Source organism: Suncus etruscus, chromosome 13, assembly GCF_024139225.1.
Source record: "Suncus etruscus isolate mSunEtr1 chromosome 13, mSunEtr1.pri.cur, whole genome shotgun sequence".
Lineage (NCBI taxonomy): Eukaryota > Metazoa > Chordata > Mammalia > Eulipotyphla > Soricidae > Suncus > Suncus etruscus.
This window is the reverse complement of record NC_064860.1, coordinates 28,446,826-28,471,173: the sequence shown is the minus strand read 5'-3', so window position 1 is coordinate 28,471,173 and position 24,348 is coordinate 28,446,826. Positions and strand designations below refer to the sequence as shown.

Below are 24,348 nucleotides of genomic sequence, written 5' to 3'. Positions count from 1 at the left end.
TAATGCAACATAGCATTCCATTACCAAACTATACCACAGCTTGTTCAAGCAGTATCCTATTGCAAGATATCTGGTTATTTCTTGATTTCTGTTAGTTTGAAAAATGCTACAAGGAGTCATTATATATACAAGCCACTTTGCTCAGAGGACGCTGTAGTTTACTTCTCAAAAACAGAGATGAGAAACGGGTTTTATTTTTCAGTCAACAATCTGTTGCATATGGATGCTTATACAAAATTCAGTACACGTAAATTACTAGAGAAGTAAAAAATAACCACCAGAATATAAGACCAAATATTTTATTATATTACATAGTCATAAAATTTATTCTATAAAATAACTATACAATTTTTGTTTTTACTATTATTTTTATTTGTCAGGGAGAGGTTCGGCTGCCCAAAGTGTTCAGGGGCAATTTCTGGCTTGCATCTGTATGTGGTATCAAGGATCATGGATCAGCAGTATAAGCAGTACAAGCACTCCCTGCTGTACTATCTCTTTAGCTCCCAAACACTATGAGACTTTTTTTCTAGCACTCTATATTTATAATCTGGTGACAGTTGCTACACTTTGTTGATGGGCATGGGCCAGCACAATGTTTTGGAAGACACTGGTCTAGACTTCTAGAAAGGATAAAGGCCCATCATTTGCCTTGATGTTGCCTGATTCCTCTCCATGGTAAGGTGTCATTTTGCTCACCAGCAGGCTATAAGGTACCCCTTTTCCTAAAGCCTTGGTGAGACTGTATCATAGAGCTGAGGTTTTTGCTAGTCAGCCAGATGAGCAGTAGTATCACAGAGCAGTGGCCTTGTGTGTGTGTGTGTGTGTGTGTGTGTGTGTGTGTGTGTGTGTGGTTCACTTTTCTGTTGTATCCTTGTTTTTTTTCTTCTTGATTTTCATGCATTCTTTCTGTATTAGTAGCTGCTTCTCTGTGCCATGAAGTGGGACTTTATTTTTCCAGCTTGTTATCTATCTTCTGAGTTTTCTTTTCTTTTCTTTTCTTTTTTTTATATTTGGACCACATCCAGTGATGCTCAGAGGTTAGTACTGGCTCTGGGCTCAGAAATTGCTCCTGGCTTGGGGGACCATATGAAACCCTGGGGATCGAACCATGGTCTGTTCTGCGTCAGCCTCGTGCAAGGCAAACGCTCTACTGCTGCAAAATCGCTCCGGCCCCTGTCTTCTGAGTTTTCTGAGTGTTTATTGGGGAGAGGGGAAAGGGGGAGTGCAAAAGATAATACAGAAGTTTATTATTTTATGTAGCAAAGTTGGCTGATATTTTCTTACCTAGCCTCTGGATTTTGAGTCATGGGTTCCCATTCCAAAATTAAGAAGAGTTCTGCCTACATTTTCTTCTAATATGTTTATAGCTTTAATCTTAACATTTAAATCTTCAACTCATTTGAAATTTTTTCTATTATGAGATATTAATCCAGACCTTAATTTATCTTTTTACAAATGGCTTACCCCTTGTTCCATTTATTTACCTCCCTAATATGTCAACCTTTATCATTAAAACAAATTTGAAGTCATTTGGGATCATAATAGCTTCTATCATTTGTCAGTTTTGTCCAGAATGCCACTCTAAGGGAAATTAGCTTTCAAGATATGATCTATAATTTTGTCTGAATCAGACTGAGTTATACAAATAGAATAAAAATGTCAAAAGAACAACAACAAAAAAAAGGCAAACAAATCAATCCCACTTCATCACTGTAAACCGCCCCCAACTCAGAGGGCCTGTGGTGAGAAAGTGTTTGCATTGCAGGTCTCCCCCACGACGGTTCCAGTAGCTGAGACTTCAACGACCCACCATGGTGCTTCCGAGGCCCCTGGCTGTTACACTGCTGCTGCCACCCAGCCTCATACTGCTGGTGTTCAGCTTCTCCAGCTCCCAGGATCTCTCCGGCGAGTCCAGCAAGGAGCAGTTTTTGTGTACTCCGAGGGAGCACCCCACAGTGGCCTTCGCAGGTGAGAACAACTCCCCACATGGTCCTTCTCTGAGATCCTGGAGAGTTGAAGAGCTTAGGTGAGATGCAGTGAGGGCCTGCCTGTTGCTGAATTCCTGGTCACTCTGTCCTTGGAATGCTCAGAACTGCTTCCTCAGGGGACAGACATCAGAATGGTAGGAAGCCAGCTAGAGGGTTTTAGCCTCCTTTATTCAGTCCTTTATGTCTACCTTAATGACTGAGGGATATAGGGGGTGGTGGCTGTAGTCTCCCTCTGGGACTCCTCTGCTGGACAACATGGTTGCAGACACCTTGGATGGGTTGGCCAAGAACTAGTTGGTGGTCACAGACTCCAGTTTTTATGGAAGCATGAGCTTCATTTCTTGGCTTCTCTGGAAGGGCAAGAATGAAGATGACTCATCACTGGGAAGAGGCTGAAGAAGTCTGGCAAGCCTCCTTTGGCCTTGAACAGCTATAGGGATGCTCATCTTTATGTTCTTGGGACCCCCTGGGAAAGGCGCCCTGATGACTAATCACTTCAGTCTGGGTCGGGGAGCATGAGAGCGCTGCACTCAAGTGTTTCCCAACTCTGCATCTGTGCTTTGCTGTATGTTCCAAGGGGCCCCTGAGTTCTCACTGAGAGTTTCTAAGCAGCATTTGTTAATCTAATACAAAACAGATTCACAGCCCATATGTTCTCCCATGACCTATTAGCCCATTTGGGGTAGCTCCTGCAGTAGGAAATCCTCCCCATATTTCAGAATCCATCAATATGGTGGCCCCACAGGATCTGTAGATACATTAAGTCAGAGATCCAGGCCCTTAAATTTGATCAACACACTCTGATGGCCTTGGTCTCCTCACAGGGACCCTAGAAGGAGGTAGAAATGGGAATGTGGAAAGCCTGCCCTTCAGTCTTTTCTGGTCCTTTCCTGTTCCCCTACTGCAGGGTTGAGGGGTCTATACTCATAGGTACCCTCAGTAGGAGGAAGAGGCCAGGCAGATTTTGTAAAGCACAGCCAGAGTGGAGAAGCAAGGGGGAAACCATTGCATCTGAAAACATAAATCCCCAGCTGGCATGGTGTGGGGGTTCAGGAGCAGGAAGGGCCAGAGGGTCAGGAACTGGGGTCTGGGAGTGGGGGGGCAGGGACAGGATATTCTGGCTTCCCAGCTGTGTACCATCCTCCACATCCAGGACAGGGGTTACAACTATCTTCCAGTTCTCTCTTGTTTGATCTAAAATCTAGGTTTTGAAGACTGGATCATGTCCTTAAGCAACAAAACACATGCACTCCACAGTCTTGTAATACTTGTGATCCTCCTCTCTTGCTGGTGACTGTCCCTGTAGGCAGAGGGACCCCAGCAGCATCCATGGGTCCTTGGTGGCAGCTCTGCAGGACACAGTTCTAGCATGGCTTTGTGGGGGGGCCCTCTGGACCTGGCTAAGCAGAGAAAGGAACAGTAGAAGGAGCCTTGAGAGCTGGATCCCTGCTATCCAGATGAGACTTGTTTGAAATGAATGTGTCCCACATACCATCCAACAAAGTAAAGGAGTGAGGTGTAGTGGATGTCACAGCTGCCTTAGATGTTGGCAGGCAGAGTGGCTCAGGATTGGTCAGTTTGGAGCAAGGCAACTCTTTTTTTTTTCTAACTTTTTTTTGGGGGGGTTACACCTAGCAGCGCTCAGGGGTTACTCCTGGCTCTATGCTCAGAAATTGCTCCTGGCAGGCTCAGGGGACCATATGGGATGCCGGGATTTGAACCACCGACCTTCTGCATGCAAGGCAAATGCCTTACCTCCATGCTATCTCTCTGGGGAGCAAGGCAACTCTTCCAACTCTTCCTTCCCTGCCTTCCTGACCACACTCAGCCACCACCCTTCTCCACGCTGATGGCTTTGGGTTGCCCTACACATTCTCCAAATGCATCCTTCTTATTATTTATTTGGGGGGCATATGCAGTAGTGTGTAGGAGTGGCTCCTACTGCTGTCAAGGGACCTTGCAGTATTGGGGATCAAACCTGGCCCCCACATGCAAAGCATGTCATGCTCTGAATTTTGAGTTCTGCCCAATGCTAGGCATAGATCTGGATGCTGTGGAGGCTCCAGAGGAGACTGAATTTTGGGTGGTGTGTCCAGGACTCCAATGGCATTCTTGACAGGACAGTTCTCCTGGTTGGTTCCCCAGTGCGGAGGGTTGCAGGCAGCCAGGCTGGTACATTTCTCCACATGCATTAGCACTGCTGAGCACACACTGGGACCTCATTCATGCCTGAGAAGCCTCCAGGACCCAGTTTCTAGGATGCCCCAGCTGTACTTTCCTTCTGATGCTTTGTAAGCTGTGAGTGATCCTCTCCCCTGATCTCTGGCTGATCTGTGAATGACCTCTAAATGCTCCCAGAAGAGCAGCCAGATGCAGAAACAGGTTTCGTCTTGTGAGATGAAACTCCCCCACCCCCCCCTTTGGTTTCCTCAGGGTGTAAGGAACCTTTGTGGCCAGCACATGATTTCTGGGGCCACCACACACATTTCACATGTCAGGCAGCAGCCAGTATGGCATTAACAGTGGCTGTGGTTAATCCACAAAGTGGGTAATTGAATCGACTTTAATTAAAATCACAGGCGCATCATGGAGAATGTCATTTTTCTCTTAAGTCTCTGCCTAAAGCCTTTGTTGTACATGGAGCTTGGGACGTGATTGGTGTGCTAAAGCTGCCCCTCCTGACTGGTCCTCTCTGCCTGGTTAATCAGGGGAACCTGGTGTCCTCCCTGCCAGCTCCCCTAGGATCACGGCTGCACTCACACTGTGGCTCTCATATCTGTCCCTTCCTCTTTGCCCATATTGGTCACAAAAACTGTAAGAGACCTTCTTCTGTGCTCCTATCCCCTTCCCCTTTGTCATCCTTGCTTCTACACCCTTCTTCCTCTAGAAAGGACCACAGTGATTGATTCTAAGCTGACAGTGGGTCTCAGGCTTTGCTACATTCCAGGCAAGCCATGGTGTGCCAATTGAAGTGCTCTGTTGGAAGGAAGGAGAGAATTAACTCTGTCCTGGTCACGATTATTGGGGGAGAGCCTCCAGTCTGATTGGGATAGGCAAATGCTTCCCACTATCCTTTCCTCTCTCCTCCCAGAAAATTAGATGAAGCATAGAGAATGATTATAATATCCAATATGGAAGAACAGTGGAGAAGAATTAAATTAGATCTGGGTTGCAAAGTTATAATCCAGAAAGACTTCCTGGAGGAAGAAGCCCCTTTGTTTGGTCCCTAAGGCAATATTCATAGCAAACCAGCTTCCTGAGGCTAACTACAAACACAGCCTCCTCAACACCAGCTCCACTCACTCATGATGCTGCTGTTACCCATTATAACTACCAGGCAATCTTTACCAAGCCACAGTCCCTTGCTGAGAGCAGAGACAGACTCAGGGGGTTGCTTCATTTTGCTGCAGAATTTCTCCTTTTCTTAAAATCATGCATATCACAGTTTGCTGAAAAACATCCAACTCGTGAAACTTCCGAGTCTCCAGGGAGCGATTAAGTATTTGCCTGTCGTGCAGAAATGAAGGGCTGCTTTTACTCTGTGGTGCAGGGATAATGAGCAATGATTTATTTCCTGAGGATTCCACACACCCACTCATGTGTGCGTGCATACATGCGCATGCGTATATGCACACATGTACACAAACTTTCCTCTGGGCTTCTGTGAGCTGCAGCAGGGGCACAGTAGGGAGAACTTACCAGGCCTCTGGTTCCCCTAGTCTTTAACCCCATCCGCTGGAGTGTTCCTCTGCACCCTGGCTTTCTTGTCACTGGGATCTGTTCCCATCCATCATGAGATGAGGGGCTGAGGATGCGCTATTAAGGGAGGGATGTGGACCACAGGGGGGGAAAGCAGTCTGCAGCAAGAGGAAAAAGTTAGCCAAACACCTCCTCTGGGCCTGTGGCCCTCATCCTCCAAACAGAGGTCTGCCAGTTCTCTTTTTTTGACCATTCTCATGAAACACTTTTAGTCTTGGCTTTAGAGAAAGAACAGGACATGGACACACACACACACACACACACACACACACACACACACACACTATTCTGTTCCTCTTTCCTCTCTGGAACCTTATCTGAAACCTTATAATTCTTGTACAAAAATGTATGAGGGGATTGAGGATTATTCATATATCCATTTAAACTCTCCCAAATGTGAGCGGGACCAAGGAATTTGAGATGCAAGATCTTGAGCTAGGGAACGAATATAGGGGTTAAGTTGCTTACCTGACTGCCTGCCCGCTTGTATTCTATTCCGGGTATTGTATATGGTCCACCAAGCATGACCAGGACGATCCTCGAGTACAACCAGGAGTAGTAGCTCCTGAGCACCAGGAGGTGTGACCCAAACCCTTTCCACCCCAAAAAAGAAACTAAGATTTCCCTGTTCTTCCAGGGCACACCAAGTTCTAAAGCAGCATGAAGGTGTCTGCAATAGTGGAACAAAAGATCACCCTAGTTTGGGGGTTCAGTGGAGGCTCTAGAAGAGATGGTCAGGAGGGTGAGCCTGAGCTGATCACTAAGAACAGAAATGTAAATTTCTATAAAGTCTGGTGGGGGACAAGGAAGGGGTACAGTGTGCTTACAGTGATTTATAAACCATGCTTATATCCCAGGCTTAAACTGGGGAAGAAATCAGAACCCAAAAACTCACCTAGAAGTTGGCACTTTACCTGGAGTCTACAGGCCTCATTTAGGAGCTTTATATTTAGAAACAGAGCCAGATCTGCATTTTAGAAAGCTTACCTGGTTGTCTTATGGGAGTGAAATGAATGGGTGGAATGGAAGCCAGGCCAGTTAGGGGGCACTCACTGCCTAAGCAAGAAATAGTTGTGGCCCGAAGCACAGAAGTACAAGAGCCGATGGACTTCAGAGCACAGACCTACAGGAATAGCATATTTGACTTTGTCTTCACAAGTTCCCCAGTGCTGGATGTGGCCAGGGTAGGTCTGGTGATTCAGGAGGGATTACAGGTATCCCTCATAGCTACTGGGATGGGTGAGGGTGGAGGCCATCTCCTGCTAGGACACATAGCAGAGACAGTGACAAAGTTCCCACCCAGAGCTGGGTGCCCACAGAGGTACACAGGGGCTACTTGCCTTCACCCTGCTTTGTCTGTTCCCATGCCCACCAAGCAGGGCACCACAATAACCTAATGGTTTCTCTCCCCCCTCCCCCCAGACCTGAAGCCATGGGTCTATAACTTCACCTATCCCGGAGCCCGAGATTTCTCCCAGCTCGCCCTTGACCCTTCCAGGAACCAGATCATCGTGGGAGCCAGGTAATGGGGTGCAGAAGGATCAGGGTGAGGAGTGAGGGGTGGAAGGAATATCATTTGGGCATGAACCTAAAGTGGGTGGACACAATCTATTCTCTCTCTCTCTCTCTCTCTCTCTCTCTCTCTCTCTCTCTCATGTCTCCTCCCCACCATCACCACAAGAGAAAGCATTGTTGGGATGAGGGGCAGGGAAGGAACCTTCATATCTCAGCAAACCCAGTACCTCAAAAAAAGCAATTACTGAACAAACATGCCTGCAGGCCACCTCCTACCTAGTCCCAGCTAGGCCACTAGCACTTACCTGGTTGGTGGTGCCTGGGGAGCTCCCCTGCTGGGCAGTAGTCTGCCTCACCTGCCACAATGCCCACACGCCTGGCTGCCCTTCCCACTGTCTGGTCAGTACTGGGCAGCTAGTCTACCCTAGGTAGAGTAGAGTAGAGTAGGTAGTGGTAATTCTCACAAAAACAAATTTATTTGGTCCACAAGCCCCTTTCCAGAAAAAAGTCACTCAGAGCCTCACTAAAATCTCTTCTTGGGCCGTAGAGATAGCACAGTGGTTGGGTGTTTGCCCTGCACATGGACAACTCAGGATGGACCCGGGTTCTATTCCTGGCATCCCATATGGTCCTCCAAGCCTGCCAGAGCAATTTCTGAGCACCATCAGGTATGCCCCCCCCCCAAAAAAAAACCCTCTCCTTGAAGTAAACAGAAAGTGCCTGCCTCATATTTCACCTGAGGTTATGAACCCACTGATTTTCTAGTGCCCCTCATCCCAGAGTAGGTGATGGCCGGGGAAACACTGCCATAGGTATTCAGCTCTAAAAGCTGGACGCCTCCTTACAGGCATGTTTTTGTGTACATTCCCAGGATAATCTGCATGGTTGCAAATAGAGCACGGCTTCATTTTCCCAGCAAAGAAGATGATTGACTTCTTGTTTTGAGATAGCAGAGACATGTAGACAGTTGTTAGAAGCAATGTAGAGACAGCAGAGCCAACCTTCTAAACCCCACGTCCCCCTCCAGTAGCATTTTGTGTGTAACATTGCATTCCACTCTGGAAAGTGACGTTCATCACATCCGTCCCGCTCCGAACCCACTCACTCTACAGAGCCACTTTTGAAAATGTGCCGCCCCCGCTCTGAGCTGTATGGAAGCATTTTGAAAGCTGTCACTCATCTGACGCCTGCCAGGTGCCAAACATGTAGTAAAGTGTCTAAAACACAGGGTAAATCAGGCATGTCAAAAATCATCTTTCTTGCAATCAGCCTGAAGACAGGGGCTGTGATCATCTCGGTTTATGGACCAAGAACCCGGAGCTCAGGTTAAAGCACCTGCCTGTGGTCATACTGCTCTTCCTGTTCCTCCTGGGACACCAAACATCCTCCCATCACACACATACACACACACACTCACACACACACACACATTGCAGGAATGCAACTTTTCCTGAGTCCGTGGGCTTAAACATGGCTAGAGATGAGCAAGGGAGAAATGAGTCTTGAACTTAGACTCTTAACATCCCTTACAGCAAAGAAGAAAGAAAAAGAGTCCATTCTTCTTCCTTCTCCTTTTTCTCAAGGTCTTTTTCTTGTCTTCCTCTTTCTCTCCAGACATTCCTTTTCTTTTTTTTTCTATATTTCTTTCTATATTCTATATATTCTATATTTCTAAATTCTATATTCTAAATATTCTATATTTCTTTCTATATATCATTCTTTCCTTGCTAGGCTCCTAGAATCCAGCCTGAGAAGATTTGTATCTGGTTCTTGTTTCATAGGGATGTGCAGAGGGTCAGCAATAGAGATTTCTCTCTACTATTATCTTCCAAAAGTGTGAGCTGCAAGGTAGTGATAAGTGATGCTTAAGGAAACAAAAGTGAATCGAGTGATGCAACATCCCCCTGAATTGTTTAAGCCATGCAGGATGCCTGCATACCCTGAGCACATTGCTGAGGAAGAGCCATAAACAAGATTCTGTTTAGGAATCCTCAGCCAGGAGTTGGGGGATCTCTATAGAGGACCTGTAGTGGGGGCGGGTGGTGGGTGCAGGTGAGAAACCAAAGAGGTCTGGAGCCAAGTTCTTCACTGAGGTGAAACTGGTGGATACCTCACGAAGGCATCTCCACCAACCTAAAGGGATCCCCTTTAGACCCTGGTTCACCCTACAGGGGCCTTTTTTTTTTTAACCTATTTCAAACTGGTTTCCCTCATTTCTCTTTCTCATACAGCTGAAGTAGACCAGAACTTTCCAAAGTTATTACTCCTAAATATTTTGGAAACCAAAGGAGGGAAGCCAAAGATAGGAGAGAAAAAAAAAGCTGAGGAAAAACTCAAACCACATCTGCTAGACATTACTAAAGGCTATGTGAGTCTAATGACACATTCGGATATGCATATGCATAGACTCACCCATCCACACTTATATGAGCTCATGCGTGCACTCACATACAACCACAAACCCTCATATACTTGCAGATGCACAATCACAGAATACACTTGCACACATAGTTGTATGCACATGTTCTATCACATTCATGCACACACACAAATACACACACACACACACACACACACACACCTGTGACATAAAGACAGCAGGTGCCCATCGTGGCTCAGACTCTCATAAGGCCACAGTAAGTGGCTGAGCTGTAACTTCCTGCCAGGCTCTTCTCTATGACATTGCAATTTCTTCCAAGGGTTGCTCAGACTCGGACACTGCCATAGTTAAGTCCAGGCAGAGTGGCCTCTGACTCTAGAACTCATGCAGTGGCAGCTGATAGTAACATCATCAGCATCCAAATCATTGTTTTGGGGAGAGAGAAGAGAAAAGTTTTGGGGCTACACTCAGCACTACTCAGAACTTACTCCTGGTTTCATGCTCAGGTATCACTCTTGACAGGGCTCAAAGATCATCTGAGGTACAAAAGATCTAACTGGGATCAGGCAAGCTTCTTTATTTATTTAATTTTTTTTTATTTGGGGGCCACATCCGTTGATGTTCTGCACTCAGAAATCACCCTGGATATTGCTCAGAGGACCGCACAGGATGCTGGGAATCAATCCAGACAGGCTTTGTGCAAAGCAAGTACCCTACCCACTGTACTATTGCATTAACCCTCAGACAAGCTCCTTCTTCACTGTGCTCTCATCAGCATCTTTTTTTGTTTGTTTGTTTGTTTTTGTTTTTGGGTCACACCCGGCAGCACTCAGGAGTTACTGGCTCCACGCTCAGAAATCACTCCTGGCATGCTCAGGGGACCATATGGGACGCCAGGATTTGAACCAATGACCTTCTGCATGAAAGGCAAACACCTTACCTCCATGCTATCTTTCCGGCCCCTCTCATCAGCATCTTTATTAGAGGATTTTGTTGCTGCTTCTGTTGTTGTTTCAATTAGGACTTTTTTAAAGAATATTTTTCAGTTTATATTAAACTTAAGGGTCAAGTGCAAAGATTTCCCTGTTTTGTTTTGTTATGTTTTTTTTTGTTTTGTTTTGGGGTCATACCCAGCAGTGCTCAGGGATTACTACTGGCTTTATGCTCAGAAATCACTCCTGGCATGCTCAGGGGACCATATGGGATGCTGGGATTTGAACCACCGACCTTCTGCATGAAAGGCAAATGCCCTGACTCCATGCTATCTCTCTGGCCCCAGATTTCCCTGTTAACTTTTGCCCCATCCATGCAGAGCCTCCCACTTTATCAATGTCCTACACTAGAGTGGTACATGTGCTACAACGGAAGAATCTCCTTGAGCACCTCTTCTTTGTTAGAGTTTTTGAATATATTTTTAAAATTTTATTACTTTATTTAAGCACCATAGTTACTAAATCATTCATGGTTAAGTTTCAGTTATAGAATATGCAACACCCTTCACCAGTGCACATTTTCTTCTACCAATGTCCCCAGTGTATATTATGGTTCCCTTATTCTTTGGGCTTGGACAAATTGTAGTGACATTAGTATAGTCTTATCTAGAATGTTTGTGGCCCCAAACATTCTCTGTGTTTTTCTTATCTGCCCCTTTTTCCTTCTAGCCCCAGGGAAACCACTATACTTTTTTCACTATTTCTATAGTTTTGTCTATTCCAGAATGGCTTCTAGTTGGATTCATTCAGTAGGTAGATTTTCCATATTGGCTGCTCTCTCCTTCACTTAGCATGCACATCAGATACCTGCTGTTTTTTCTTTCCTCGATGGTGCATTTCCAATGCTTTGACTAATAGCTCATTTCTGACTTCCTCCTCATTTATTTATCTACTCACCTACCAGAGAACATCTTGGTCACTTCAAGGGTTTAGTGATTAGGAATAAAACATCTGTGTGTAGGTGTTTATATGCATATTTCCTTATTTAAGATTTTTGAGCAGTAGACTGAGACAAGGAAAGTGGTGTTTAAAGAAGATGTTTTATCAGTGGGCTGGAGAGATAGTACAGTAAGTGGGGCACTTGCCTCGCATACAACCCACTTAGATTTGAACCCCAGCACTTTATATGAGTTTTGTAAGGAGTGACCACTGAATGCAGAGCCAGGAATAAGCCCTGAAAAAGTATCTTAGTTTTTGGAGACTAGACCATGTGCAAAGAAAATGTAAGGGGGATGGTAAAAATGCCTTTAGGACAGAGAAGGTATGGAGGTCTTTATGGAGAGATCAAATGAAGCTGACATGACTCCAGTTGTCCTAGGTCCCCAGCCAGGAGTCAGGAGAGACGGTGGTTTGTGTGAGGAGCAAAAGTGGGACAGGGTTGTCAGGGGGGCAAGTGAAGGAAGGAGGGAACCTGTTCAGGTCCCTGAGTTGTTATGCTCAATAGGTTCATGGCTGGAAAAGGAGATGTAGAGTGTATAAGTATGTGTGTGTGTTGCCATGGGCTTTAGGAGTACACAGCTTGGGCTTTAATCCTTCCTTTTGGGCCATTTATCCAACCTGTTTTGTCATCTTTTCTATGGAGTCTCCTCTCTTTACTCCGGGTGGCTGTGAAGATTAAGAGCTGATATAAAAAAGTTATCCCTGTGGGTGGGCCTATGGAAAGACTCTGCCATGGACTCCCCATCCTGGTCCAATATGAGACACACATCCACTAGGGATCAGCTGGAAAACCAGCTTGACTTACAATCTTTCTTTCTATTTTTGCAGGAACTACCTCTTCAGACTCAGCCTTGCCAATGTCTCTCTCCTTCAGGTACATTCCTTTACCTCTCCTCTTGCCTCCTCATTTCTCTCCTCCTCTGGTGTTTTGGAGCCAGGGGCATCAAAAAAAAGAAATATTCTGAATTCAACCCCTAGAATTAAAAAAAAAAAACAGGAGCCCCCAAGTGGCTTCCCAAGTATGGAGCATTTGTCTTGTATACATGAGACTCTGGATTAGATCCCCATCACAAGACAAACATAAAAAAAAAAGATTTTGGGTTGGGGAAATAACTCAATGAAATGGAATGCATGCTATATGTGCAAGAACCTTAGTGCAATCCCCAGTGGCACCACATGATCTCTTGAGCAGCACTTGAAGCAATTCCCAAGTCCCAAATCTCAAGTATCACCTGTTGTGGTTGAAAACTAAAAAGTGGGGCCTTCGAAGTGGCGCTAGAGGTAAGGTGTCTGCCTTGCAAGCGCTAGCCAAGGAAAGATTGCAGACCACGGTTTGATCCCCCGGTGTCCCATATGGTCCCCCCAAGCCAGGGGCAATTTCTGAGCGCTTAGCCAGGAGTAACCCCTGAGCATCAAACGGGTGTGGCCTGAAAAAAAAAAAAACTAAAAAGCAAATGAGCAGGAAATAGGAAAAAAAAATCTCCGGCCTTGCAGCATGTGGCTTATGAACATAGCTTCTAGGAAGCTTCTGGAGAGTAGATGTCAATATTAAGGAGACCCAGAAGAGGGAGGAAAAAATAACAGAGCCCTACAGATCAGGTATTCCTAGAATATAGGAATTTTCACTGCTAGGTCAGGACAATACTGGGTTAGTAGAACCCACAGGTCATTCTAAGTCCAAAGCCTAAAGCTACAGAGGGTCTCTGAGTTTGGGCCTCAGGAGAATTCATGTCCTTGGTTCTGTCTTAGCTTGTCCTAAGTAATTCTATTCTAACAAAGCATTTCCACTGAGCTGTGCTTGATTTATTATTTGCTGCCAAGAAGAGTCCTCAGTCTGGCCAAGCAGGACTCCCTAAGTGCTCTGGGAGGTATTTTAATGGGATTCCTTTATCCAGAACATCTATCCCAGATTGAGAAACAGATGCCAAACAATCTTAACAGAGGCTGAACATTCTAGAGAAAGAAGACCCTCTCTTCTTTGAGATGAGAGGAGAGCCTCACACTCTTATCTTGAATGTGTCTTGGTCTCCCACAGATCAAGTACTACTTGAGCTGTAGTAGTGCTCCTCCAGAACTGAGATGGGAGTGGCAGGGATTTAGAAGTAAAACCTCTGATGTCCAGAGCCATGGAAGAGGCAGGAATGACTAATGAGTGATGCAAAACTTGAGACTCTGGCACTGGATTGTTGAGTAATGTGTTTCTCTGAACTGTGTAGTTGGGGAAAGAGATGCTTAGGGATCAGCTATGACATTCTAGTCTGGCTTTTTCTGGTTGTACATGACCTCCATTTCCAATGGCTACTAGCTGATTGCTAGAGTTAAGGGATAGGGAGAAAAAGCATACCCATTGGATGGAAGGGACAGAAGTAGGACACACTGAAAGGAAATAACATTCATCCACTAATCATCTTTACATCCCTACCAACCAACCTGCCTGGACTTCCACCCATAATCTGCTTAAATTTGGGTTTGTCCCCAACTTGGTACTGAGCATTTGATGGCCAAAGGCAAAGTTCAGGTCCTTGTTTCCAAGAGCAAAACTCGAGGAAAGCAGAAAGATCCCTTTTCCAAGATGGGAATCTTGTGACATAGTTCTGGGACTGGAGCTGAAGCAAAGACTAAGGAAATTCTCAGAGACAGCCAACTGCAATCTTGAGGAGCCTGTCCAGAGCCTTGGGCATACATGGAAAAATTATACCACAATGCCAAACTAAGCAGGGCAGGGCCTGAAGAAGCTAGAGTAGAGGGGTAGAGGGGTGCTCACAATGGGTGGGATGAAGTAAATCCAGAGGTCCTGCCTTGGGCCCAGCCAGCTGGTCTTAAATTAGATCCCCAAGGTCTGCTAATTAAGGTCTTCTGTGTGCAGATGTGAAGAGATGACGGAACTAGAAGAATATGCAGAAAGGGCTGCATTTGTGCGGGGAGGACTGTATACTTGCAGACCTAACCCAGAATGCTAGAATCTTCCCAGGCTCAGCAAGTTTGCAAAGGCTTCCCAGGAGGCTTCTGAGGGAGATGTGTTTGTTATCAGCAAAGTAGGAGACACAAAGGTATGAACCAGTGCAGTATATGATGGGCCCAGTGCCTCTGAGATGAGAAGGTGGGTATGGAACAAAGGTGGGAGATCATGTTGGGAAAAAAAAGAGAAGCCATATCAGAGGGTCTTTCTGGCTGATTATTTTGTAAATAATGAAGTTTAAAGTGGAGAAGGAGCATGAACAGAGAATAGATTAGCAGAGTATTGAGTTAGGAAGCAGCTGCATTAATCCAGGCAACAGATGGGGAGAATTAAACTAAGACAGCGGAGAAGGAATCCCTTGACTGTCCACTGGAACCACCAAGGGAGCATTAAAATCACTGATCACTGGTACCCGTTAATTCTGACTTGATTGATCTAGGGTATAGCCAGCCATAGGGCTTTGAAATGCTTCTAGTTGATCCCAGTATTTAGTCCAGTTTAGTCAGCACTGTCCTAGTATATAAAACAGGCCTGTTCTATAGGCATTACCTGCTGGTTCAATCTGTCCAGGTATCTTTTTTTTTTAATATATTTTTTTATTTAAGTAACATGATCATATTTGAGTTACAGTCATAACCAGAACACCCCCCTTCACCAGTGCAACATTACCCCCTCCCCCCTTCCCATCCTCTGCCTGTATTCGAGACAGGCATTCTACTACAGTAATTTGTTTTTTAAGTTCAGTAAGTTTTATTTTTTTCCTTAAAGGATAAGAGTAAAAAAATATAGTAAAGGTGTGATAGTGGCAATCACCAATGTTTGCATAGGTCCAGAAAAATGGAGAAAATGGAAAAAAAAATCCTTGACCTGATTACAAAAAGGCCTCACCCCAGAAGTTTATTGGCATAAGACAGACTCTGGGTTCCAGGCATACCAGTCTATCCAACTCCAGTCATTCTCAAGGTCCCGGTGAAACTTTTTCACACTTTAGCCATTGTTGGTATCAGACTCTTATATTTAAAGACTCTGGATTCTGTGCATTTCTTTCATCGATGTCAGGCTGATGTGGAGCATCCTCTAGTTTCAGCATATCCCTAAATGCGGAGCGATCTGCCCTGCATGCAGACTGTTGCTGAGTCGCGTGGATGTTGGGAGCACTCTTTGGAGTAAGTCAATGCCAAAGCAGTGGTAGGTCTTCCCTGGTAGAGGCTTGGATCCTGGTAATGTTAAAGATAATTGTGGTTGTTTCCATAGATGATATCCATTGTTCAGGTGTGTGTGGGCAATGCCCATTCTTCTGAGGCCTGAGCCAAATCATTATGCCAATGTTCAGGGTAAAAGGCCTAATTACATTACCAAATTTGTGTTCCCATCTCCATTAGATAAGAACTTGTTTGCATATGTATTATTTTTCCCATCTTAATGTGCCTATGCAAAAGAGAAGCAATGCCACAAGATATTGTTGGTGCATCTGGGGGCCGAGGAATAAAGTCCAACATTTCCTGTAACTTGGTATAAACGTAAAATATACAGAGTTACTCTTATACCAGTATTGCTTATAAAACAGATCTCACAGGGGGAAAATCAAACAATCAAATAACTAATCTAGTGGGCAAAATTGTCACTATATGAGGATATTTGAAAAGAGTTATAGATGTTAAGGGAATACATCTGAGATATACAAAAGAGATACATGTGACCCTTTTATGTTTTAAAAAGAAAAAAAAGAAAGAAAACAAGGGTATTTGAAGACAAATAGTGATAGTTGAGTTTGAGACATGTTTTGCGGAATTACGGAACCCTATATTGTCCTTGATCTAGGGGTTTTGCTGAAACTGATTACGGTATCATGCAACAGTCCATAGTTTGATGGGGGCATGAGGGGCCATCAAGCATGGGTCAACAGGCGTGTTGGTTGTAGTTATTTGTCCAGATATCTTTTATTCTGTCCCAGGTCTTGTACATGTTCAGTATTTTTTATTACTGTTTGGCTGGGTGGCTAAGGCCTGCTATGCAGTTTATGCAGCTCTATGTGGTTTTGTCTCTGCCATAGGCAGATAGCTTAGTGTGCCCCATAAGTTGGGGGTGGAACATAGCTTCAGGGGCATTCTTCTGGGCCCTGCAAGCCCAATTTATTGCACTGGGACTTGATCTTAATACTATGTTTGGACATCTTGGGATCTAATCTCAGGAGCTGAATGACAAAAATAAGAAGAGAACAAACAATCTTCATACATGATAGGGGACATAAGGGGAAGCCCATGTGGGTCATGTGGTCCCTTGGGGTAGTTATAAGAAGAAAACGAGAGAAATTGGAGTGGACCATCAGGTGGCAAACGATAGCCTCTTGTCCTCTGCTTCTGTTCTGTTTCCTGGCCTGGTGAGAGTTGTGGGTTGGAATTTTTTGCTGCTGCTGTTGTTTACTGTTTTCGTTTTGGGGTATCCTCCTGGAAGTGCTCAGAGGTCATTCTTGGTGACCTATATGTAATCAGGGTCTGCTGCATACAAGGCAAGTGCCTTAAACGCTGTACTCTTTCTTCCATGAAGAGTTGTGACTTTTGATCATAAAAACCTGACTCCAATAAGCATCCTACCTGGTCACTGTTTATAAGCTTTCAGTTCTCAGTATCTGTTCTCACCAGCTGCTCACAGCAACCAGGGAACTGTGCCATGTTGCCAGCAGGAATGGACAGGGCCAAGGTCGTGCCAGTTCTACTCTCTTTACTTTCTCACTGCCAGCAGCGGGGGAAGCGTGATTGCAATTCTCCAGCACAGCCAACTAATCCTCTCACTAGCTTCAGGGCGTGATTTAACTAAACTTAAAACTGAATGCCTTATTGATGGTTTAAATAATTAACAGCCTTTTAAAAATCTAAATGCAAACAGTTTATGCAAACCATGTGTCCATTAAAAGAACTTCTAAGTATCTAATCCCCATTAAACATTTTATGTAAACGATTCCTGAAGGGAAGACAAAATTCTCAGTCTTTTGCCTGTTATCATCACAGATGATGTGCCTGTGTGAAAGTAAATGTGCACACTCAGATATGCTTGCAGAGGTGGAAAGAAAAATTTCAGCTCACCTATGATGGTTATTTTTACATTATAACTTAATAAACTGGTTTAGGATGAGAAAAGATGGTAAGTGGTACACCGTGGCAGAGTCAACATGAGCTAACTTGGATTTGGCAAATATGAACTCCTCGTGACCTTTGACATGGCTAAAGGTCTCATGCAGTGGATTTATGGTCTCTGTATTTGGGCAAGTACAGAAATGAGGATTGTTCTGCACATAAAATGTCCCTGATGATGGGGCTTTGAGCCTGGGAGAGCCTGATCCCTGAGTTTTTGTCTAGCCATCTCCATATTCTCCAAAATGGAGATTGGCAATGCTGAGTTGTTTAAAATCCAAACTGCTGAGAGTGGACTTAGTTCAGAAGATAGTTGAATGTACAGCCAAAGTCTCTGAGAAGAGTTGCTGAATCTACCAGGAGTGCCTTATTGTCTTTCCTGCTCTTGCACTGCATGAAAACCATGCCATTTCTCTAGTCACTGGCAAATTCTATCCAGGATTTCTGGTTTGGTTTTATTGCTTTTATTTTGGGGCCATACCTAGTGATGCTTGCAGGCACAAAGGAACACATGGTATGCTAGAGATCGAATCCAGGTTTTTTACATGCAAGACAAGTGCTTTGACCACAGTACTATCAATCTGGACCCTTTATCCAGGATTTCTGGGAGATCCTCTGTTCAGAGAGCCACTCCTAGCAAATTATTCATACACATCTATACTCACTTCTTCACAAGACACACCAGAAAGGATAATAAGAACTTTTTTGTTATGTGATGTGATGTAATGTGTTGTGTTACGTTTCGTTACATTACATTACATTGTGTTACATTATGTTATGTCATGTTACATTATGTATGTTATGCTGTGTTATGTTGTGTTTGATCCATACCCAATGTGCTCAGGGGCTAATCCTGGCTCTGTATTCAGGACCATCTCCCAGTTGTATTCAGGGAGCAATATGTGATGCAATGGATTTGAACCAGGGTGGTGGTGTTACAGTCTCATGCAAGGCAAGTGCCTCATCTCCTGTACTAACTCTCAAGCTCTTTTTGTATTGCTTTGTTTGTGGGACACATCCAGTGATGGTGAGCAGATGCCACTCCTGGTGTGATACCCAGGGAGCCAACCAGTACTGGGTTTCACACTTGGGGTGAAACCTACCACTTACCAAGCACAGACTCCAGCCCATTGGGTCATCTCTCTGGCAGGTAGTGAAAAATATCAAGCAATATGGACCTAAAATGACAGAACAAAAGAGACTGCATGGAAAAGAGACTAAATACATTTTAGAGAGATGTGAAATGAATTGAACAGTTACAACCAACTGTAAAGTAGAGGTGCTTATAGAGTAGTTCTGGCAAGGAAGCAAGCCAACACCTCAGAAGTGTTCAGAAATTTCGGTGGTAGGTATTGTGGGATGGGAGGACAAAGTCAACATCCAAAAGGGAGACACTGTTGAAATTCTTAAATGGAGGAGTTGAAACTGAAGCAGGTTGGCAGACAAGGGGGTTCTTGACTATGAATTTTAGAACTTCTAAAACTAACATATTATCTGGAAAGGAGCACCTGTCATTAGCAACCACCTCCAGACTGAGGATGCCAGCCCAAACTTTGATTGAATCCCCTTTGGAGCTAATTCCCAGGAATAAAGGCCTACTGAGACCCTAATTCCAGCCCTATAGAGTTTGTCCAAACAGAGAAGGCTGGAACCCCTAAGAAGAAGCTTCAGCAGACTCTGATACAATGGAATAGACACCTAAGACTGAATGAAAGTTGCCTGAAACTCAGTTCTTCCCCTTAACAATGCCCTAGCACAGAAAGGCTCAAATCAGAGCAACTCAGAAAAGAGCCTCTAAGAACAGTTTTTCAAATGTAGGAATGGGGGGGGTAGGCACACTGCATCCCGAGAGTCTCCCATGCCTTTCTCTCTGGTTGTGTAACTCTTCCTTTTCTTTACATGGTTCCTTCCTCTCTCTTGAACATATTTCTTTTTCCCTGTCCTTTGAAAAGAAAATGTTTTTACTTCACTCTTTATCTTCTTCTAAAATACTTTACTTCAAGATTAGACAGCAAACCTGGGGCTTTGGGTGGAGGTGAAACTTGAAACCCAGCTCTCTTGTCTCATACACACAGCATCTCTTCTTCCAAAAAAAGAGATCAAGAGCCTTTCTCCGGAGACCCGAGCAGAGAGCTCCAAATTTGGATGCTCCTGGGAAAGGTGAATGGTGCTAATAGAGGAAAGTACTAGCACAATGTTTCTCCTCCCTCTGTGCAATTTATGGAAGAAACTTTGTCATTTTTCTCAAGAATTCAAGTCTAGATTTTGTTACTTGCATTTCAGAACAACTTTCTCTATTCCCTGAATCATCTAGAAATCCTTTATTTCCTGAATCATCTGAAATCATCTAGATCTCAGGATTATATTTAATATTTACTCTGAGACTTAAGAGGCAGTACAGAAGATAAGGTGCTTGCCTTGCATGTGGCTGCCCTCAGTTTGATCCCTGACATGATATATGGTATCCTGAACACTGCCAGGAATGATCCCTAAGCACAGAGCCAGGAGTAGCCTCTGAGTACAGGTATGTCTCCTCCCCTCCAAAAAAATTGAAATAAATTTGATTCTGATAAGTTTACTTCATAGGTATTATTGTTTACTTTGGATCTAATTCTCTCTCTCTCTAGCTCACTCTCTTTTGATGTTAGGTAACTTTGAGATAGATTCCAGATGCAATCATACTATATAGGTGTTACCATTTATCATCTGTAGAAATTTCCACAGAGAGAAACATCTCATCTTGTCTTTGGATATTCACTGATGCATTCACATGGAAAAGGAAGACTATATGCTTAATACTCATTCTCTATTGACCAGATTTCAAATAAGGTGTGGTTTGCTAATATCTGCTAGTGATAGCATTTCTTCCTTTCATTTTTATTTTTTTGGGGGGTGTGGTGGTGGCTATACTCAAGATAACTCCTTATTAGAATCAGGGCACCATGTGGATGTCAGGGATCAAAATTAGGTCAGTTGCATGCAAGGCAAGTGCCCTGCCTACTATACTATCTCTCTTATCCAGCCAATTATTTTTTTATTATTTTATTACTATTATTACATGTAAAATAAAAATATCCACTGATGGCCCGGAGAGATAGAATGGAGGTAAGGCGTTTGCCTTTCATGCAGAAGGACAGTGGTTCGAATCCCGGCATTCCATACGGTCCTCTGTGCCTGCCAGGGGCGATTTCTGAGCATAGAGCCAGGCATAACCCCTGAGTGCTGCCGGGTGTGACCCATAAACCAAAACAAAACAAAACAAAAAAAAAAATATATATATATATATTCACTGATAAGTTCGGGAATTCCACACACACCCCTCTAATGACTCCAAGAGGCAGAGACCATGCAAAGCAAGGGGTTTTATTATACAAACACATGCAGAGGCTCTCAACGTGGCCTAACATAAGCCAGAGGATGATGGCCTCTAACCAGATTTAACAAGGCTTTATATAGCTTTTCAGACAGTGGAAAATTAGAGTAGGGTGGTCCATTTCAGGGAGTAGTGACACTTGACATTTGCTCAGTTACATTTTTGCAAGATTTAGATAACCACAAGTCACAAGGTTTGCAACAGTTAAAATTCATCTTTTGGTCAAGGGCAAGTTCTTGGGATTTAGGAAAGGGCATTAAGGATGAGCCCTCGGGAAGCTGCAGAGAAAAATTATTTTATTTCTTTTACCTTTCACCACAAGTTGGTTTGACCACCCCAGGTACAATGTCTCTAATCTCTTAGGTGGACAGGTCTGATGAAGCAGGGTAGAGGTAGAGAAATAATACCAAGCCAGTCTGAAGATTAACTGAAGTCAACCTGCTTTTGCTTCATTGCCTTTTTGCCTCGTAGCCTCTCTGACATGTGCCCTTTCTGCCAAGCCTAAAACCAGAACTCCTTTATTTATTCAAAACAACTCCAATACCAGGAGGAGAGAAGGTTGAATCAAATACAAAAGTAACTATTCAGGGGCCGGAGCCTTGGCGCAAAGCGGTAAGGCATCTGTCTTGCTGGCAGTAGCCTAGGATGGACCGTGGTTCCATTCCCCAGTTTCCCATATGGTCCCCCCAAGCCAGGAGCAATTTCTGAGTACATAACCAGGAGTAACCCCTGAGCATCACTGGGTGTGGCCCAAAAAACCAAAAAAAAAAAAAAAAAAGGTAACTATCCAGTGCGCTTTTACATACCAAAAGAAGAGGTTAAGGAAAAAAGGAAGTTGGGGAAAATCTTTATTTAGGCTTTTACCTAGATTCACCTTATAATCACAGACTCTAAACATTGTTTAATATAAATGTGCTTCAGCCCATTGTATATTCCTCATGAATATCCTATTTTTCACCAAAAGGGAGGACACTTTTTTAAATTAAATTTTTTACTTAAAATTGTTCATGATTGGGGCCAGAGAGATAGCATGGAGACAGGGTGTTTGCCTTGCATGCAGAAGGACTGTGGTTCAAATCCTGGCATCCCATAGGGTCCCCCAAGCCTGCCATGAGCAATTTCTGAGTGTAGAGCCAGGAGTAACTCCTGAGTGCTGCTGGGTGTGACCAAAAAAATAAAAAAAATAATTCATGATTGAGTTTCAGTTATACAATGTTCTAACACCTGTATCTTCACCAGTGTACATTTTCCACCACCAGTGTCCTCAGGTTCCCTTTAACCCTCCCTCCCCCACTGCCTGCATCTGTGCCAGGGGTCTCAAACTCAATTTACCTGTGGGCTGCAGGAGGCAAAGTCTGGGTGATCCTTGAGTGCAAAGTCAGTATTAAGCCTTGAACATTGGGGGGTGTGACCCAAACAACTAAAACAAAACAAAACAAAAAAAATATTCCTCTAAGGCAAAACCACAAAATGTTGTATGAAGGGCTGTTTGCAGCCCGCGGGCCGCGAGTTTGAGACCCCTAGTACTGTAGACATTTTTTCTTCTCTGGTATGTAAAAGCCCACTGGATAGTTACCTTTTTATTTTTCTTTTTGGTTTTTCTGGGCCACACCCAGTGATGCTCAGGGGTTACTCCTGGTTATGCTTTCAGAAATTGCTCCTGGCTTGAAGGGACTATATGGGCCGGGGGATCGAACCATGGTCCGTCCTAGGCTAGCACCATTTTTTTTCTCTCTCTCTCCTTTTTCTTTTAGGCTCTGGGCACTGTGATTTGTAAAATTGTTATTTAAGAGTATCATGCATATCACTTTGCCAAATGAAGGCCTCTGAAAAAATATTACACATCATTAATTATCAGAGAGATGCAAATCAAAACAACAATGAGATATCATCTTATGCGAGAGACTGACATATATCAAAACATACAAGAATAATCAGTGCTGCTACAGATGTAGGGAGAATGGTACTCTCTTTCACTGCTGGTGGGAATGGGGAATGTCAACTGGTTTACCCTTTTTGGAAACAATATGGGTTTTCCTAAAAAAAAAAAATGCTAGAAATTGAGCTCCCATTCAACCCAGCAATACGACTCTAGTGTTGCAAGTCAGCCCCTGAAGAGGTTGACTGATGGAGGGATGGAGGATGAGGTCTTTCCTCTCCAACTCAGAGCACGCATCTGCCACCCTGTTCAGCCAGCAGTTCTGAGGTGAAGCGGTGGGTGAACAGCTCTCAGACAATCAGGCTTGTGGAAATATTAGCTTTATTCGGTGGACAAGACTGAAGTCCAAAGCCTCAGCATCAGTTCCAGCCAAAAGCCCCTCGCCTTCCACGGATCCTTGTTTTTATCTCCCAGAATCAGGTACCACCCAATGGTGGAAGCAGAATCAGGTGCCACCCTAGGGTGGGGGCAGAATGCCAGGTCACTCCCTCGGGTAGGGCACAATCACCGATCAGGGTTGGGTCAGTAACATAATAATCCCATAAAATGTTTACATACACAACACTCTAGCAATATACTCCAGGGCTACGAAATGAAGAAAAGGCATCTGTACTCCTATGTTCATTGCAGCACTATTCACAATAGCCAGAATCTGGAAGCAACCCAAGTGCCTGAGACAGATGAATGGATAAAGAAAGATGGTGGGGGCAAAACAAGCAAATGAATTAAAGAGACTTTAAGACATAATTCAAGAAACAAAATTAGTTAGAAAAGAATTTTGTTTTGTTTTGTTTTGGGGCCACACCTGTCAGCATTCAGGGGCAGGGGTTCAGTTTCATGCAAGACAAATGTCTTCCCACTGCTATGGCACTGGCCCCAAGACTAGACAATTTTTAACAAAGCTCTTTATTTTAAAAAATTATTGTTTTAAAAAGTTACTAATTATTGAATTCCAGATGTTACAATATTTCAACACACATTACTTTGCCAGTGTCTACTTTCCTTCACCAACGTCTACTTTCTTTTACCAATGTCTATGGTTTCTCTTCATCTTCCAGCCTACCTCAGTGCAGACACATTTCTTTTATTTCTTTTTCTTGTTTATAGGCACTGTGGCTTATAATACTGCTCTGATAGGTATTAAGCACTTTAATTTCTTTCAGTACTTTAAGACTAGGCTTCTGAGATTTTTAAAATTGCTCACTAAAAGCAATACATTAAAAATAAGGATCAGAGAGATAATGCAACAGGTGGAGTACATGCAAAACATAAGCTCCATGCAGGAGATCCAGGTTCAATGCTAGTATCCCATGACCACTCTTAGCACTATCAAGAGCAACTACTAAGCACAGAACCTGGAGCAGATCTCA

General features: G+C 43.9%; 1 protein-coding gene across 1 annotated transcript in view; it reads left to right on the top strand.

Moving 5' to 3' along the window:
- The first annotated feature begins 1,768 nt into the window (after nucleotides 1-1,768).
- Nucleotides 1,769-24,348, top strand: part of SEMA5B (semaphorin 5B) — a 51,857-nt gene continuing 29,277 nt past the window's right edge. Inside the window, exons 1-3 of the mRNA XM_049785875.1 lie at nucleotides 1,769-1,971; nucleotides 7,173-7,272; nucleotides 12,405-12,450. Coding sequence (XP_049641832.1) covers nucleotides 1,815-1,971; nucleotides 7,173-7,272; nucleotides 12,405-12,450 — 303 coding nt within the window. The 5' untranslated portion in view covers nucleotides 1,769-1,814. The remainder of the gene's footprint in view (nucleotides 1,972-7,172; nucleotides 7,273-12,404; nucleotides 12,451-24,348) is intronic.